The sequence below is a fragment of the Marmota monax genome, unplaced genomic scaffold (genome assembly GCF_021218885.2).
Source record: "Marmota monax isolate L192 unplaced genomic scaffold, Marmota_monax_Labrador192_F-V1.1 WCK01_AAM20220418_F8-fsc00003, whole genome shotgun sequence".
NCBI lineage: Eukaryota > Metazoa > Chordata > Mammalia > Rodentia > Sciuridae > Marmota > Marmota monax.
In genome coordinates this window covers 25,428,038-25,447,697 of record NW_026694084.1, presented here as the reverse complement: position 1 = coordinate 25,447,697, position 19,660 = coordinate 25,428,038, and the positions used below count along the sequence as shown (strand labels likewise).

Genomic DNA, 19,660 nt, shown 5'->3' with positions numbered 1-19,660 from the left:
CCTCCAAAGTCTTGATTTTCTGGGTGTTTTAAGAGGAGCAGGTGTATTCTTAATACTTTTTAAGTTGCTTGGCTTAGAAACTGCTTTTTCCCCGCATTGTTGGGGCAATGAAGAAGGGTTGCATATTCTAGAAAAAGACAGCAAAGAGAAGAATGAAAGAACAGGTGCGCATTTCCAGGCCAGAGGGGTTGGTTGATGGAAGGAGGCAGTGGTGCTCAGTTCTTCCAGGTTATCTGGGTAGAGGAAGATTTACATTCTGCTCAGAAACATGTTACCTTGTTAAAATTTTCTTGTTTCTTTTTCACATTCTACTACAGACCTATACCTTTTTTCTGTCTAATATATATATATATATATATATATATATATATATATATATATATGTATATGTATATATATATATATATTTATATATATATATATATTTTAAATTTTATTTTTTTTGTGGCTGTTGTTGCCCTGTGTTTGCTAAGCGTGCTCTACCACTGAGCTGCAGCCCAGGCAGGTATTTAGTTAGGATGAGCTTTGCTCAGTTACTCACCTTAAGGTAATTTTGTTGGGATTGGTTCCTTTGTCTAGCGACCTCTTAATTTACTTAAAACTTTCAGTTGTAGTATCTGTCCCTAGGAGCCTTCCCTGAGTTCCTTCAGCCCTGGCCAAGTGACTTGATCCTCCTTGAGGCTTTTATATATATTTTTTCCTATCATAAATTTGACCACCTCCTTGTGAAATTGGCTAATTCTACATCCGTTTTAGACTGTGGATTCCATGGGGATAGAGCCTGGTTTATTTTCTTTCTAGTTTGAAGACCTCATCCAGAGCCCGGTGTATTGAGGAGCTCTACTGCTGGATTTTGGATTGACCTGTTCTGCACTTCCTTCTGAGCAGCACACTAGTCCATAGTCTATTCTGCTGCACCCTTGACCCTTACATCCTTAGTTTGTTCTGATTCTCAATAATCTTATCTATTTTGCTGATGCCAGAGCCCTATCCACTCCTTTGATCTCTCAGAATTCTAGTTACTCTAGCTCTGTGATTTTGAATGCGAAGGAAAATTTCCTTGCATTGCTAAAAAACCACAATAGAAGTCTATGCTTTTAAAAATTATTTTTTGCTTCTTATCTTTTTCAAAACTTCTCCTCCCATAGCTGCATACTTTACTTAATTAGAAAAAGTGTTGAATTTTATATTTAGCCCACATCCTCAGTTCCAGTGGGGAAGCTTTATTTATTCCTGATAACATAGCAAGAAGATATGGTATTATTCCCATTTGTCCCCTTTTCAGAATATAGAATCTAGGGCACAAATACTACAGATAAAAAATGAGCATTGAAAGAAGCATTGAGATTAAAGGCAGGAAACCTGCACCCAGTGCCTTCTTAGATTATGTTTTTAGCTGTGTGTGTGTTTTTTTTAAACAACTTCTGAGGGAATTTATATTTGCATTCAAGTTCAGAGAAATTTTGACTAATATTTCTCTGAATTAATAAGGAAGCTTCTCTTTTTGATAGCCCTGGAGGGTTGTTTTCACTTTTCTTCTTTTGGACCAACGTTTTAATGCCTTTTTCCCTTGGTAATTTCTAGATTTAACTTCTGAGCCCTGAAATGGAAAAAAATATATATTTTCCTTGTTAAAATTTTCTTGTTTCTTTTCCACGTTCTACTACAGACCTATACTTTTTTCTGTATACTTTCATACAGCTTGTGTCTGTATACACTCACACTTGGCCTGCAGAGGAACTTAAACAGAGACTTATGATATGACTTAAGAACTTCCTTTAGATTTCAGCCTTGCATCAATTGCTAAATCTTGACAGATCATGTTTATCAGGGCTGGGATTCTTTTATTTGAGGTTTTAAAATATACTTTTTAATTTCAAGTATTCTCTCTTATTTGTTGGCTTTTGTCCTCTTCTGACCACGCTTTCAATTTTCTGTTAGAAAATATTGTCAACGTGACATCAACAAAAAGCAGGGAGAATTTTTCTATTTCTTTTTTTCAGAAAAAAGACAATTTTGGTAGGGGGTGGCTACTGGGGGTTGAACGCAGGAGTGCTTTACCACTTAGCTACATCCCCAGCCATTTTTATTTTTGTTTTAAGACAGGATCTTGCTAAGCAGCTTAGGCTGGCCTTGAACTTGCACTCTTCCTGCCTCAGCCTCCTGAGTCATTGGGATTATAGTTACGCATCACCATTCTCAGAAGAAAGACAATTCTTGACCTTATATAGTCTTGATAATTCACATTTTAGAACCCTGATTATAAATGTTGTCAGTACAATTTTTGCAAAGTACAAAAAGTGTAGAGAATAAGTGATTCTGATTTTTGCCATTAGAATACTTTTTATTAGCATAAATAATTTCTTGTAAAATCCCTAATATTATTCATTAGTGGGCTTGACAGTTCATTCAGGAGTATTCTTAGATGGGAGTACTAGGAGGTAGGTGGTGTTATGAAATGTAGCTTGTGAAGACAGATGGCTTCCTTCTCAGTGATATGTGGTGAGGGCCATCACAATCATTTTAGCACACTTATTCTGCCATCTTCACATGCATGTGCATATTTTGAACACAGCAAAGACCCCTCTGGTGGTCTTTTTGTCCTGAGAGCACCTGAGCTAAGTTATTCCTAGGGCTTACTGTTGCCCAGATATTGCCAGTATCTGTATGTATCCTACAATATTATTTTGAAAAGCTTCAGTCATCTTTGATAAATTTGTATTAAAAATATTTTTTTCCTTTAGGAAACCCTAGATGGATCTTATATTTCATATATGTCAAAAATTGCCTGGTATAATTTCTTTCGAATTAGCAAGGCACTAGATTTTCTAGAAAGTGGTTTGGCTATAAATATACTAAGCTTGTGTCAGTGAAATTAATGTAAGTATATGAAAGTGGTCCTATAATATAAAAAACTGGACTTTCTGGGAACTTAGCACAATTTTGAGGCAGCTGCAGGGTGACCAGCACTTAGAGGTCATCTTCTTGTTTGTAGAGGTGTTGGGGCAAGAATGATTGAAAGTCCAGGATACATTTAGAACCCTGGTTGGGCCATGCTAGAGCTTGTTCAGAAAGTGGAAGGATGATCTGGACCAAATGGAGGAGTGGGCACTCAGACCCTGATCTCTGTACCCATCTCAAAGAACCAGAGGTCTCTGCCAACCAGGAACTATGGGAATGGGCTGAGGACCCCACCTCTCCCCTGCAGATGAAATCCACTAGCTACTCAGAGCTCTGTGGATCTAGAGGGCTACATATGCTCTCCCACCCCAGGCCTCCCTTGCCAGTTGCACTAGTTGTGATAGGGATTTCTAGATGCCCCTAACAATGTGTTTGCAGCTCTTATAGAGCTCTTCAAGTATCTCATACTCTTTTGAAACTGTGGCCAAACTCCTAGCTCCTAAAGGTTCTACGCCTTCTAGTTACATATTTCCACAGTGGGGCGGGGGAGGTTTTTATTGGTATCCTAAGATCCTCTCAAAGTCTGCATGTCATGAAACCAGAAAATGGACTGGCTGTAATTCCCACATCATTTTTGCTTTAGTCTCATAACAAACTAGTTTTCTCCCTTATTTGCCTCCACTCTTTTCCTCTCAGTGAGGGTTTTTGTTTTTTTTTTCTTTCCTCACGGACTTCTGTTCATTGGGACAGTCGCCATCCTAAGCTGTTTTTAATGTTCCTGGAAATAACTGGATGTCGTTTATTTCCATTATTGCATAATAATAAAGACTGAAATTGATCAAGTGCTTACCAAATGCTAAAACACCAGTTGAAGGGCTTTGAATGTATTAATTCTTTAAAGTGGAGAGTAATCCTGTGTGCAAGAAAACATCACCTCCACTGTGGCACAGAGAGGTCAAGTGACTTGCTGGAGGGCCATGTGGTGTGGTCTGGTAGTCACAGAAGCTAGGTTTAAAATCTTGGCTATCTGGTTGCAGAGCCTGGGTTCTGAATTCCATCTTTTGCCTCTCAACAGCACGAGTTATAAATATTTTCAAAGCCTTAATGAAAGGTTTAGTTCATCTAACGTATCCTAGGAACTTCTCCCTAAATCCCCGTTTATTAAAAGGCTAGGTAAAAGATATAAGAAAAATCCAAATTAAAAATTAGCCTTTCTTCCCCTTCTATTTCATCCACTTTAAAGTCAAACAAGACAAACTAGGTTCCAAGATTCTGACATCTGGGTGCCAAATTGGGGCTCTCCTCTGTAAGGATTTCAATAGTAAAGGAAACATATGGTTCACTCCTGAGTCCTTTGATGAGCAGAATTCAGATGTATGAGAGAAATATTCAAAAACAATTATTGAAAAAGACAGGTACAGAAGAGAGAGACTTTTGAGTTGAAATAAAAGTTTAAAAAAAATGTCACTAGCATCATAGCAGAGCTTTTGAGAGTTTTCACAGAGAATGTATTGAATAACATTTATGGAAATAATGGTTCTGACTTCCAGATGTGAAAAAAAGATGGTTGCAAATAATGTGAAATTTATGGTGGGGTGTGAGTAGAGTATAAGATATCAGATCTAATATATTTTAAAAGTGTTTTTCTTTAACCAAAACCCAGATCATATTATAAGCCTCTTATATTTTCCTCATTAGCTATGGATTACAGCCACCAAGCAAGGGGTGAAAGCTGGAACATTCTTTTGGTCTGTGTAAGTTACCTTTATTTTGTCAATGTTTATAAAATTATAGTTATGATTCAGTTTACGAAACATTAATTTAGTCTTGATTTTATTTCCATAAAATATAAAAACGTCAAAATTTTACATATTTGTTGATACCTAGAAATATACCTCAATATCTTTTCCTGAGGTCCTTTTTTTTGTTCCTCTTCTCTCCTCCTTCTCTAACCTCTCTTCCGTATTCCTCCTTTTCCCTATCATTGAAGGAGAGAAGATTTTCTCTTCTTCTAGCCATCCATTTGCTCTTTCTACCCCGTCTTTAGAGGTTTTTGGTAACTTGCCACCTAGGGAATGTATATTTCTCTTAGAATATTTATTGCTGTGGTCTGCACTATCATTTTCTATAAACATATTTCAACGTGCTATATTTATTTTGGTTCACAACTTTAAAACTCTGGTGTGGTCTCAGACAGCTAGGGAGTTGATGAAGTGATCTAGAGATTGGGGATTCCAAACAAGAGATAGGGGAACCCTTTGTTTCACCCCACTTTTCCACTGAACTCCAAGATTTCTCTAATAAGAAAGTACTTCTCATCCCTGCAGAGGTGACGGGATTAGTAGTTGAAGTTTGTAAGCCTTAAGATGAAACTTACCTAATAAAATTGTCAACATGTTGATTATTTTCAAAGGCTTCTTAGTAAAAAGAGAAATCTGTTTCAACTTTCATGGGGATTTTGTTCCCACTGAGATGTTCTTTCCATCTTTTTTTTTTTTTTTTTTAACCTCCTAAAGCTATTTTCGTATTTGCCTCTTATACTTCAACAAAAATCTGACTATTATATAATAGTAGTGTGCTAAGAGCAATCACAGGTTCATATTAATCCAGAATGGTACCATATATATTCTCCAAGTCAGGAATAAAAGTAGCTTTTTCAGATTTGAAGGGCTAAATTGAAATTGAGTTGGGTGATTTAAAGCTAAGACAGAGTGTCTCTAAAAGTTTTTTTTTTTTTTAAGAGGTTTCTGAGTTGAGAAATAAGCATGGATATGTTAGAAAAGACACTGCTGAATGTAGGTGGGATGTTGATTTACCAATTTAATCATACACATTACATTTTTTTTAACCCTTGACTATCACTGATGCTTATAGAAGTGGTTTCTTTTGCTCTTCAACTCCTTGGCCTGTCAGAATGGAGGGGGAGCCAACAACATAATTAATACTTGGTCCCACCCTGCCCCCCTGGAAATGTTACACAGCTTCCTTGAAAAGGCCCAGTGTTCTGGTTTTGAATGACAATTTTCTCCACCCATTTGAAACCACTCATGAGAAGGTGGCTGTTGTGTGCTTCTTTGAAAGACATCTGTAGTTTTGCTTTGCCTCTCAGACAATTCTTTTATCTCTGTATCCTGGAAGTGACTTGGATTTACTTTTTTTCTCCTCATTTTTGAAGTTTTTTATAACCTTAAAAAAATCTGATCATACTTCCAATTATTTAAGGAAACACAGGTCAAGGAAATCTACACAAAGTACATTCTGCAAAATTTAAAATTTAAAACCAGATTCAAATCACAGGTTTAGACTTTGAGGCCATCTTTTTAATATGTTGTTCTACTGCAGGCTAGATGTATATTCTTGCTTTTTAAATGATAACATTTCATTCCAAAATCATCCTCAGTAGAAGTTCCATCATATTCTTTTATGTCAATTCATATTTAAAGGGAGTAATTCCCATTATGTATGTGTGTGTAGATTGGGTCTAATCCCAGCTCTGTTACTTACTGAGATTGCTGACCTGGGACAAATGGTGTTAATCTCTCAACTAATCAATGTTCTCATCTTTTTTTTTTTTTTTTCAATGTTCTCATCTCTAAATGGGTGTTGTAGTACTTTCATCACAGCATATTGTGAAGATAAAATGAATCAATATATTTAAAGTATAGAGAGAACAACCAATAAGCAGTATTTGTTTACTTATTTGCATTATCTCTTTCAACATTGACCAGACAATGTCTGTACATACCCTGAGGTATTTTGTTTCCCTTTACCCCTAAATACTTCTTCTAGTCCTCCAATGCTCCATTTTCATTTTTCTCCCTTGTCTGATCATGTCTCATGCACTTGGTTTCACAACACATTCTGAATCTATCAGGGATGTGAAGATAGGGATATGTACCCTGTTTTGCTTTCGGCTTGGTTTTTTGCTTCCCTTGGTCTAATTTATTTGCTGCCTCTGCATTGTATTTGAAACACAGTTAATGGCTAAGGATCATGTCTCTTTGGTCTGTGAGGTTATTTCAAAGTGATCATCTAAAACTCACAGGAAGCCACTTTGTCCAACTCATTTAAGAGGTTAGAATACAAAGTAAAGCCTAAAGTCGTTAAATGTTATCCCCAAAGTCATACCTGGGGTGGATACTCAGACCTCCAGAGTTTTCATCGAATGCTCCTAACACACACACACACACACACACACACACACAGAGTTGATAACTATTAGCTTATTTTCCCCAAGAAGAGGACAATGACACCTCCATAATAGGATTTTTGTGGGAGTGTCTATATCTTTATTATGTTTACACACACACCTGGGCCATAGTATTCCTTTAACAAACATTTCACAGATGAATGTATCATCTCTGTGGACCTATAAAACCAGTATGTAATGATAAAAGCTAACATTTCTCTAAACACTTTCTATGCCCCAGACATCATTTTAAGCACTTTTCTTGTCTTTTAGTCTTTACAATACCCTTATGAGTAGGTACTGCTACTATCATTTTACAGAGGCACCCAAAGATTAGGTAACCCACTGACATCTTAACTTGTAGGAGTCAGGATTTAAACTCACACATTTTGGCTTCTGAGCTGGTGTTTTTAATTTTCAATCTATTGTTGTTCAAGTACCCTGTCCAACAAGGGTGTTATAGGGTAAGCATTCTGAACTTGACAAAAAATTTCTAGTAAGCTGGTATTTTTCCATTAGCATTGGAAGTGGGTTCATCGGAGTCCATATTTGTGGCTTAACACCCATCACATAAAATAAAGCAGCTTTTAGGTAGAAAGTGAAATCAGGAAAAATGAAAAAGCTATGACACTGGCTTTTTTCTTTTTAAGTTAGGAAAGAATTCAAAATATGTAATCATAATTATTTTGTTCAGATAAAAAGGATTTCTAAAGCTGAAGAATTAAATTCCTTAAGTGATTAACCTGGCTTTGCTATGCCTATTTCTAATTCAATTATAAGATATAATAAACAGGGTCACATTTATTGAACAGCACTGTGATATATTTAAAGCAGGATTCATTTTATGATAAACATGATTTTCTGGTGTATATGATAGCTCTAGACAGAGAGGATGCCAGAAGAATGACAAATACCCAGAGGAGAGATGGGTGGAGCCGGTGGGGGAGTGTGGTGATCGTGGGGACAGGGAGCGGCTGCTGGCCCACAGCCTCTGCCAACTCTGCCTTCCACCATGGCTCTGAAGAGTTGTCTTTCTCCTAGCTTTCTTGCTCATGTCTACCAGGAGTGAAGTTTCAATGGTTCACCCAATGTTCCATAACAAATTTTCCTTACCACAATCAAACTTTAGTTTTCATCTGAATTCATCATGAACATGCTTCTAATGCCTGGTCTTGGTAGGGGAGTGAAAAGCATTTTGTGCTCCAGGTTAAGAAAGTAAGCAAATTTCCCCAGAAGCGAAGGGATGGCTCAGACATGAATATCCTAATGGAACTCGGCTCAAGATGCAGTGCTATCATGGTAGCCAAGAGCTCTTAAAGTTGGTGCCAGGCTTAGGTTAATTATATTTCAAAAGAGGAATGAGACTTAAACACAAAAGTCATTGTGGATGAAGATTATACCCTTTTTGTCAGTCTCATAATTATATGTGCCTATTCCTGATAGATTTTTATAGAGATGGAAGAGAATTTCAAGAATACCTTCCCTAACCCATTATTTTATAAAGGAGGAATTTAAAGTTTCAGGTTAGATAATGTTTTTAAAGTTATGTAACTATTTAGAGGCAGAATGATGACTAATTATGATCATTAATAAAAGAATGATTTTAGCACTTAACTGTGTACCAGGGACCCTGTGTCTTTTAGTTGCCTCGTATCACTTCATTCATAGAAACAAGCTGTGTGGTGTGCTTTGCTGTTATCTTTGTTTTACTGATGAGTTAACTGAGGCTGAGAGAGGTCAAGTGGCACAGAGGACAGGAGAGGTCATCCTGCTGGAAAGAGGCAAAGTGCGCATGGAAGTCCTGTTCCCTCCTCGGTCACTGCTGATGCCAAACCCACTGAACAACAATGATTCTGAAGCCATGGTCTTTTCTACTTGTAGCCGAGTTTTTCATCAGCAAGACAGGTTCCTCATTGTGACCATGAATCAGAATTTCCAGTCTAGTCTTCTGTGGAAGAGGTTGAGCAATGTAATATGTTACAAATGGAAATGGAAGTTTAAATGCTAATTCCAAAGAGGGCCTTTTTACTACAACGAAGTGAAAACAGATGGTGGCAAATAGAGAGCATTTGGCCTGGGTGCAAGAGCCAGGGCTCACAGACTTGAGTCTGTGGAAAGACACCTACCAACATGTTTTGCTGGTTATCCCCTACAGGGCCATCCCCCATGAGCGGAGAATATTGACCATCCTGCAGTGGCTCACCCTGCCAGATGACGAGAGGTATTTGCTTTCCTCTGCCCTTCTCTCTTCTTTCTTCAGTACATTTCCATCTTTGGTTAGACTTGGGTGAAATACTAGATGGACTGTGAAATAGAAGTGCAGCCAAAGATTGGTATTATTAAAAGTTTTGTGGTTATTAGCCTTAAGCGTTATTTCCCTAAGAAGGATTTGGTGATTGGGGACCATTTAATTACATGGATTACTACAGCTCTTAATCCTGGCCACTACAGCAGAACCGAAGGGAGTTTCTGGCTTTGATAAATGAACTATCAGCTTCTCAAAGACCGAGAAGCACTAAGACCAACTTTGCACTTGAACAGAGGAATAAATCTTTTTGGCTGCAGATTGCATGGCCCATGTGAATTACCACTGGGCTCTATTATCTTGAGATTCTGAGTACATGCTCAGGGTTTCCTTTGTGACTTTTAATTTCTGAAAGTGGTACCAGGCAGTTACCACAGTGAGGGTGGTGTAGTGGGGTGGCGGGTGTTGGAGCATTAGGGGAAAAAAAAAAGTTTTTCCATGGTAATACTGACAGTGGTTGAGAGATTAACGAAACTTGAAGGATTTTTATTTTTTAAAGTGAGTAGGGATATTTGATATTCTTTGTTGTGTGTGGTTTGGGGAAATTATAAACCTTCCAATCTTCTCGTAGGCCTTCGGTCTATGCCTTCTACTCTGAACAACCTGATTTCTCTGGACACAAATACGGCCCTTTTGGCCCTGAGGTTAGTAGTTTATCATCTGCTTGAGGGGAGTCTGTGCCCCTGGGCTACTTGACCTACTGACCGTATTTCAGGATTTGTACAGTCTTTGGGAGCGTTTGTAATCTACAAGGTTTATTCAGAATTACAAGACTAAAACATTTTAAAAAATCTTAAATATACTTGTTTCTCTTACAGGAACTACATTTCAGATTCCTTTGATATTGAAACATATCCTAAACTTGATGCTAATGGGAATGGGGTGTATTGCAAGCTTGCAGGTATCAGTTACCATGTGAAGAATTGGGAAGGGTTGGCACCAGCCACCATCGGAAAGGAGTGGAAAGGCATATGGGGATGAAACCTCCAGTATGCAACATTACAACTGAATTTTAACACCTTTAAAATGAGTATGCTGTTCAAAGAGGGTAGGTCAGTTAAGTAGCTCTGATAGCTTTAGCAAGTATAGCCATCCTGGTAGTTTATAGTGTTGGATGCTTTTTATTTGGTACATTTTGACAATTGGTATTTATACTGTGAATCCATCACCACATTCAAGGGTGTGTACATATCCATCATCCCCCGAAGGTTAAATTAATTCTTAAATGAGAGGAACATGCTACCCAATGAATCTGTTCAGCAGAGCTGTGAGGTACCCTTTATCAAGTGCTCAGTCATCTTAGAAGACAGTCTGTTTGTAAGGTAGGAGCCAGTAAAACTTCAAATTCAGAAGATGGGGAAGAGGAATAGCTTTGTTTTGTTATGTTCCTTTTTCATCCAGGCTGGAATCCTCCCAATATTTCAGCAAAGATCATTTTAAAACACGAAGTCTGCAAATCTAAACCTTTTCATATTTTAAATGTCTTTAGCATTTCTTTCCTAACAGGGGTGATATGTCTACATGAACATAGTAAAATTTGATTCCAGCTGAAAAATTGTTTTAAAAACTCTTTGAAGGAAACTGCCTCTAATTCTCTACTAGCCTATGACAACTGTTGCCTATAATTAAATTCACTGGGTTCAGTATAAGGCTGAGTTGGAGATACAGATAGATGTATCTTAGCTTAAGTAGTTTCGAACAAATTGCAGCCTGTCTAAATAAAGGCAGTAAATACCAAGAAGTTATAAGTATGTTTGAATGTTCAATTATCCATCAGTTCAGTGGTCAGTGATTTTTTTTTTTTCTTTAAACATTAGAAACTAACTGCTATGTGAAACCATTCTTTGTCTTAAATCACAGAAGTCATATAAATCTGGTGTTCTTTTTCTGTTCCTTTGATGTTTAATCAGTTTTGCATGATTATGAAACACAACTGATAAAACAAGATAAACATCTGCATACATGAAACACAAATCTTATTTTGCAAGGAAAGAAAAAGAATGGTTGTTTTATCTTTAGGATGAGTTTCTTTGAGATTAATCTAAAGTGAATAAAAGGAACCACATTTTATTAAAATGTTAAAAAAAAAAACCCTTACGAAACACCTAAGCAGTTCCATGTGCTCTATGTAAAGTTCAACTTTGCTTGAATATTATCCCTTAAAAGACCCCAAGGGTAGGTAGAACAGAGATTTGGGTATAGCTACTCTTTTAAAAGTAGGAGACTGGTATTGGAAGAACTTTGGGCTGCTCAAGTGGCTTCACAGGTAAGTGGAGAACCTGGAGACAGATCCTCAGAACTTCTGGCTCCCATACCACGACCTTCCTGTGGAAACTTTTTTTTTTTGTACTGGGGATTGAACTCAGGGGCACTCGACCACTGAGCCATATCCCCAGCCCAATTTTGTATTTTATTTAGGGACAGGGTGTCACTAAGTTGCTTAGTGCCTTGCTTTTGATGAGGCTGGCTTTGAACTTGCGATCCTCCTGTCTCAGCCTCCTGAGCTGCTGGGATTACAGGTGTGCGCCACCGTGCCCAGCTTCATGGAAACATTTAATGCTCTTTCAGTCCAGGGAACCAGCAAAGTGGTCTGTTAATAAGTGTGTTCAAATCACACAGGGTATTTTCTTTAATTCAGATGTTGGCTTTTAACAGTACAGATGAGGTATCACTCATTTTATACTTTAGGTTGTGTAGTTTAACAAGAACTGTTCTTTACCCATGAATATCTTTAGAATTCTAACATGTACTTCAGTTACAATTACCTATTGAAAGTAGATATGTCTGTGTTTTAATTAAGAAACAAACATTTTAAGTTCTGAGCAATGAATGAATGAAGTGTGATACAGAATGCTTTAATTTGCTGTAAAGATGGTTTCTATGTCCAGGAGTGCTCATTAATATACAAATGGATCTTTTCCTAAAGTATTTTTGAATTAAAAGTTAGAACTCTTCATGTTATGTTCTTTTTAGCACTAATATTTGCAGATGGGTGTTTCCTCATATACCTACTGAGTAAATACTCTTAATTGGATAATTTAGATGATCTCTTCAGTAATGGTAATCTGATCACCTGGTTGATTTTTCTGATAAAGGAGGGAGTATTTTCAGGTTTCAACTATTTCTCATATGGTTCTAGGAATCTTATTCTAACTAAAAACAAGACGAAACAAAACAGTTTACACTTTTAAACACAAAACCAAAGCAAGTGAGCAAAATCTTTCTTTGGGCATGGACTAATTGGCTTATATTCCTATGTGTCCTATATGCAGATTAATACATAGATATCCCTATATATCATTGTATACTTTTATGGGACATGAAAAGACTATACACTTGAAAGACTACTTTTCAAACCAATAGCATGCTATCCTTGACATATGAGAAAATAACTTGCATTTGAAATTTAATTGAAATGATTCTAACAGAATGTTGTATGCTACAATAAGATGAACTCAATTGGAGTTTGTGCTTGAGTACCCTTTTCAGGATGATTCTCAAAGGTATTATTAAGATGACCAAACACTGGGCTAATGGCATTCAGAAATGGTGTATTGCTCCTGGTTTCATAGTGTAATGGTGAATGTTCAAACATAAGCTTGCTTTGGATTATTGGCGCAACCTTTTTCTCTTAAATCTTGTATGCCTTTTCTGTGACCTCTCGTTGGGCTGCTCCTCCAGACCTAGAGGCAGAGCTTTGGCTGGCTAGTCCCTACCTTCAGATGGCAACATATCCTTCTGAAAAGCAGGGAAATTTGCCCCTCTCCTTCCCATCCTCCTAATAACCTCAGGCTAAAACTTCTAAATCAGGCTACAGTATGGCTGGTGAGTGAAAACTTAGCTTTCATCTCCCTCTAACATTTGAAGAAGGAAATACATGCACTGTAATCCCTGGATGAAAACTCAGTTTGACTAAACCCTACTTCTCCTGCTCCTCTAACCTGCTGCAATCGGAAGGGCTCACCTTGGGAGTCTTTGGAATGTTGAAGTCTCTTGCAAGTGGCCTGGTGTTTGATGGGCAGATTTGAGTGCTAGCAGAATGTACTTGGTGATCATGAAATGGAAAATCCTTCTTTTCCTTTTCTTGCTCTTCTTGTGGAGATTTGCCTAAAATTAGAGGCATTAAACCAAACCAAATCCAAGTCTCTGGGGCTGTGTCTTTAGATCGCTTTGCCGGAGAAAGAGGTTGAGACAGAAACAGAAGAGCCCTTGCAGTCGCTTGCCCTGGAAACCGTGAGAGCGCATGGCAGATGTTCTCCTTCTTGGATACACTAACACTGTTCCTCCTCCTGCCCCTTCCTGCATCTGAATGGCTCTTGGAACAGTCCTGCCAGGAGAGAAGTTAGCTACGTAGACAGCAGAGCTTGCTGCTTTAATTCACCTTTGCACCATCAGCAAATCAGGGGCCTATTTTTCTCCAGCATTTGGAGGTCCCAAAAGGTTTACTCAGTTTAAGTATCAGACTTCACTGTTCTCTGGAGTTTGAAACAAAATCTGTAGCACTGCCACCCTCCCAATCAGGGGAGGAGGTAAGGGACAGCAAAGATGTAAATAAAGCCATTCTGGCTCTGTAGACCAAGACGAGGAAATCTTGATGAATTGTCACATTTTATCTAATTTTCAAAGAGCATTTCTAAAAATACAGTATTATTCATGTCAAGTTCCTCTGTACCGGAAACTTTGGTTGTCAGTGAGAGGTTCTCTCTCCTGCCGGAAGTCCCGATGTGTCAGATGTATTCAGGACCAAGGAGTTGTTCATGCTTCATTCCATCCTTGGGTTAAAAAATTTCCATGATCCTTGCCAATGAAGGTGACAGTGCTGTGACCAATTTAGTGGCATGACAGTTAGATACTCATGCTTCTCTGAACTGGAACCACCTACATGAATTGTATTCCCATCTTGAGATGGCCAAGTGACTAGTCTTCTCTCTGGTGGTAAACTAGTACTTTATTAATGTAGAGCTTTTTGTAACCAAGGATCAGCCTCTCCCTAATGCAGGAGTGCTGCGTTACAGGACTTCTCTAATGTCACCTTTGGGTGTATCTATGAGCAAGCTTGTCAGCTAAAAGAAGCCCATGTGACTAGATTGTCTTAAATTACATTCTTGTTCCCAGCAAAGAAGCTGAGACAACAGCTTCAAGACCCGCTTAGGAGGCTTCTCTCCAGAGAGGTCCTTGAATCACCTGTCCTACCCATGTGTTCTCACTTAAGCAGCCTTAGTCTTTCTAAGTCTCTGCTGACCCCAGACGGAAAAGGTGAGCTTTATCATCTGACCCAGAGGGACAGACGGCCTCTGAGTGCAGACATCTCTATCCGCCAGTACAGGAGAGTAGTTATGGCCCATCTCTTACTCCGGCTAAGAGACCTAAGAGGAAAGTTGCCCCTAAGAGGAGACAGGAAAGACCCGTTGCTCCTCCAAAGAAAAGAAGAAGAAAATTACATAGGATGGATCATTATGCAGCGGAAACTCGTCAGGACAAAGTAAGTTTATCTATTGTTCCAAAGCTTTGTGGCGGGCACGTCTGAGTTGAAGGTTTCCTCCAGTGCTTCGGTTCGAAAATTGGCTGGATACACGTTTTAGAAAAACTCTGGTGCAATGTCCTTGGCTTGGAGTCCAGAAGAATCTGGTACTTCAAAGGTGAACACTGATATGAAGACTTCCTGAACTTTTGCATGACAGAAAAAAAAAAAGGAGTCTTTTACTTTATTTAGGGTTCATTGTCCCTAAACTGGCATTAACATTGAGGCTGGAGTGACTGTCCAGAGGGCTATTGGTTTTGCTTGCACTTATGCACAGAATTAGTCAATGGTTTGTGACCTTGGTTCTTGAGAATGACCCCACAAGGTAGCAGGAGGAGTTGGCAAAAACTATGTAGATTAGAATTCAATAGAAAGTTGACTTAGATTCGTGGTCTGTACTCTCAGAGATCAGAAACAATCTTACAGTATGGGCAAGGCAAAAACTGAGATAGAATGAAAGAAAAAAACAATGGGCAGAGTCGTGTGTTTTCTCATAATGACGTGAGTAATATTTACTTGTCCTGGTACACTCAGAAGAGCCTATGGTTACTACTTACCTGAAACCTTCAAATACTTATGAGGCAATCTCTTATTTATAGTTGTCTGAACAGATCAGAAACTAAGAAGTAGTCTCTGGATTTTACCTGAATTGTCTTGATGACTCAAGGAAAACAAGACATTGCCAAGGACTGACATATGTTATGCATTTGGTATTTCTTTATCCAGACAAGGATCTTGGAGGAGAGTGTGCTTTTCTCAGAAGCAAGTGCCACTTAGCCCCCCATCTGTTAGTCCCTTCACATTCCATTGCTCATCTCTTTCTGAAACTTTCAGTTCTAACTTATTCCTTGGGATAGGATTTGAAATACTAATGCCTCCTATGAAGGAAAAAGGTCTATACCTAATTTCACTGATGAAACAATAGGAGGAAAGTTCTTGAATCATCTGTGAAGGTGCCAGTGGAAGATAACATTATGTGTTTGAGTAATAATGATATTCAGATCTATTCTGATCTTATCCTGGTTATCTTAGGTAGATGTGTGTGATTGCCAGCTAAACTGCAAACTTCATCTAGAGTACTCTCAAGGGTTTGTCTGATGTGAAGTTTCATATAAGAATCTTTTCATTGCATAGAGATGAGATTGAGAAGGGAGACCTGTAGTGTGTGGGAGTGCTTGAGTTGTTAGACTTCCATCTGAAGAAAAATATGAGATGATTATGTTTCCTAGGCTTTGTAAATGTTCTTCAGAGAAGAAGTGAGTTTTTGTATTAGACTAAATAAGAAACGTTCTAGAACAAAATCTGGTTCATTTTTTTTCAGTTAGGGATCTTGTAAGTTCTCATTTCACTCAAAACCCGCTTGAAAAGAACTAATTGGAGGAACAGTAGCTTGTTTCTTAGAAAACTTCTTCCATTAATCTATTGCTTTTAGAAGCTGATAGTGGATATCTTTGGGACATGTGATGGGTCCCATTAGTGATGTTCTTATTTGTTACCCTATGGGAGCTTATAATTTCATGTAGCCACTCTGTTCTTGCCTAAGTTTGAAGCCTAATGCGATTTTACACAGGAGACAAGGGGCTTAAACCATCCACCCAACTTTCTGTTCACTCTCAAAACTCTTGAACTTAAAAGATGCTGTTGTTACATTCTAGAAAAGGCATTTTACAAAAAATTTCCTTTTCTCTAAAAGGAATTTAATATTTCTATTTTTATATCAAAGAATCTTGAAAAGAATTGGATGAAGAGAGTTATTAATTATCTTGAAAAAAATATGAAGTCCTTAGACCAGATTTCCATTAAAAATGGCAGGAAAATCTCCCCTTTAGACAAAGCTCTGCCACTGGGCCTGAAGTTTTCCTTCCAGAATGTTCTAAGGGTAGACGATCTATGGAAACTGAAAGGTTAAAAACCGAAACAACAAAAACAAAACCTGTGAGAACTAACTTGCTCTTTTTTCCAGATGACAAATCCTCTGAGGGAAATTGACAAAACTGTGGGACAGTTAATGGATGGACTGAAACAGCTCAAGCTGCATCGGTGTGTGAATGTCATCTTTGTTGGAGATCACGGTAAAGCTTTGTTTTTCTTTGCTAATAAGATAGATAAATAGATGCTTCTGAGGGTGTTAAGGAAAGGAACACTGGCACCCCCCCAGAATCCAAGTTTCTATTCTTCACCGCCTTTTCCTTTTCTTCAGGATAGGGAAAAAAATCAGGTCATGATTCCAAACAACCTGAGATGACCCTGGGTTCTTTTAAATCAAAATCAGGGTCTTCTATATCTTTCTATTCTTTGCAGGAGAGGCCTCTCTTCAAAATCTGTCTCTTAAGGCAGGTGATTCACTTGTGATATTAAGGACTTGCTCTGTGAATCTGGCACATCAGGTGATAATCTCCCATCCCTGTGAACCACATCCCCCAAAGGAGCCCACAGATTTTGGGTGGTTGAAATGTGCATGGGAATATGATAAGGAGGCAGAGAGACAGGGTCTTGTCAAAGAAGCCATGTACTACAAGTTCAGCCATTTCCCTAACTCACTGAAGAATTCAAAGCCAAAACCAGCACGCTCTGTTGCAGCAGCAGCAGCTCAAGGAGCAGTTTTCTAAACATTTTATAAAGTAGTAAAACTCATGACAGCTTCACTCTGAGGTGGAACCTTATAAACACAGTATGATGACAGGGCCTATGGGACATTTTTATTTCACAGACATGCACATTGAGTTCGAAAGAGTACCTCTTTCTTTCCTGAACTACCCAATTGAAATAATGACCTTGGAATTCCTAACTGCTCCCTTTTAATAGAGTTTGGAAGATGAAAAACTTCATTGACTCTTTGGCAGTTCTGTTGAGAATAGCTGGTGAATCTTCCTGGTCAAAGCTAGGCCTGAAATGTTCTAGAAGATCTCTGACAGACTGTGGGGACTAACTTGCTCCCCTGAGGGGGCTAACTGTTACCCCCTGTAAAATTATATTTTGTGAGTTTGGCTTAGTGGGGAGGATAGGACAGAGAATCTGGAGCATGTAACACAGCTGATTCAACTGAGTCGCCCAGATGTGTCAAGAGTATTTGCTCACATGCTGGAGGCAGGTGTCTAAGAAGTAGATTGTCCCAGTGAATCACATGCTGAAGCACTATAAAAGTCATGGACAGATTAAAACTTTTTCTCAGTGTGCAGGCTTCTAAGATGAGTAGATCCATTTGGTTTGGGGAAGCAATAGTCTCTCTCTCTCTCCAAAAAGGGAGTATGGTTTAGTGTTGTGGGGTGTGAGCTTTGAGGTCAGAATGAATTTCAGCAAAGCTCAAATTTCATCTTGCCACTATTTGATGCTATACAAGTTCTGGGGCCTCTTGAAGTGTGAGCTCGTCATCTGAAGATGGAGAACACTGACTCTACCCATGCCAAGTTGGTCTGGAGGTGGAACGTGTGGCAATGCCAGAGAAGCAAACTTGCCCTCTGAACTTTGAAAGCAAAGGAGGTCATGCACCCTGGGAGCGGCATCAGTGACTCCCTAGAATGTAACAAGTGGAAGACCCCTCCAGTCCTCCATTAATATCTTATTTGGAGACTTTCCTTCCCTGGGCTAAGATTGAGGTAGTTGAGGATTTTTTGCTTGTTTGCTTTAAAATTTTCTTCCTGAGAGTTTTGAGTGTTAAAGGAAATGATATATAACCCTTGTGCTATGTTGAGATTTGTTTTTCTCTCTTTCTTCCTTCCAATTTATATTTAAGAAAGGATACAGGATACGGATCTGGAATTACAGGAGGTTTTCATTTGAAATTTACCAGGTTTGGGCCACACTGGGCTTTATTTCTTTAGTTTAAAACCTTAGAGAGGGGCTGGGGTTGTAGCTCAGTGGTAGAGGGCTCGCCTAGCACATATGAGGCACTACGTTTGATTCTCAGCATCACATAAAAATAAATAAATAAAATAAAGGTATTGTGTCCATCTATAACTAAAAAAAATTCAAAAATAAAAATAAATAAAATAAAACCTTAGGAAGCCTTTACGGAATCACCTATTTCCCTCTTAGAGAATATGCATTTCATGGATTGTGTAAAGCAATCAAGTAGTCTCCCCTTATCCAAGGAAAGTATGTTCCAAGACCCCAAGTGGATATCTAAGACTGTGAATAGTACAAAACCCTGTATATGTCATGCTTTGTAGCAGCCAGTGATACATATATAATTACAATAAAGTTTAGTTTATATATTAGACACAATAAGAAATTAACAATAAAAACTAGTAATAAAATACAACAACTAGGAGAATACACTGTAATAAAATTTATATGAATGTTGCCTCTTTCTTTCAACTAGTATGGGGTGGAGAGCATATACAATGTGGATACGCTCGGACAAAGGGATGATTCGTGTCCTGGGCAGTTTAGAGCAGGAAGGCATGAGATTTCATCATTGCATTCAGAATGGCAATTTAAAATTTACAAATTGTTTACTTTTGGAATTTTCCATTAATATTTTTGGACTATTATTTACCATGGGTAACAGAAACCATGGAAAGCAAAACTGGATGTGGAGGGACTACTGTCTATTAAACCTTCATGAAATTTCCATGTCATCTTATAAATTCCCAAAAGACAAATAAAGGTCTCTACTAGATGCCTTCAGCTTATGATTCCACGTTTGTTTTTATTATTTTTAAAATATTGATCAAGAATCTTTCCTTGATGGAGGGACGAAAAGAAATTTTGAGGTGGGAGAAAGAACATTGTTTGGTTAAAA

General features: G+C 38.2%; 1 protein-coding gene across 20 annotated transcripts in view; it reads left to right on the top strand.

Moving 5' to 3' along the window:
- Nucleotides 1–19,660, top strand: part of Enpp2 (ectonucleotide pyrophosphatase/phosphodiesterase 2) — a 116,984-nt gene that overhangs the window by 64,336 nt on the left and 32,988 nt on the right. For 11 of the 20 annotated variants that reach the window (XM_046464680.1, XM_046464684.2, XM_046464679.1 and 8 more), the window contains exons 9-13: nt 4,600–4,655; nt 9,246–9,311; nt 9,967–10,039; nt 14,722–14,877; nt 16,880–16,988. In XM_046464680.1, coding sequence (XP_046320636.1) covers nt 4,600–4,655; nt 9,246–9,311; nt 9,967–10,039; nt 14,722–14,877; nt 16,880–16,988 — 460 coding nt within the window. The remainder of the gene's footprint in view (nt 1–4,599; nt 4,656–9,245; nt 9,312–9,966; nt 10,040–14,721; nt 14,878–16,879; nt 16,989–19,660) is intronic. The other 9 variants (XM_058585697.1, XM_046464693.1, XM_046464686.1 and 6 more) reach the window with 1 other exon arrangement.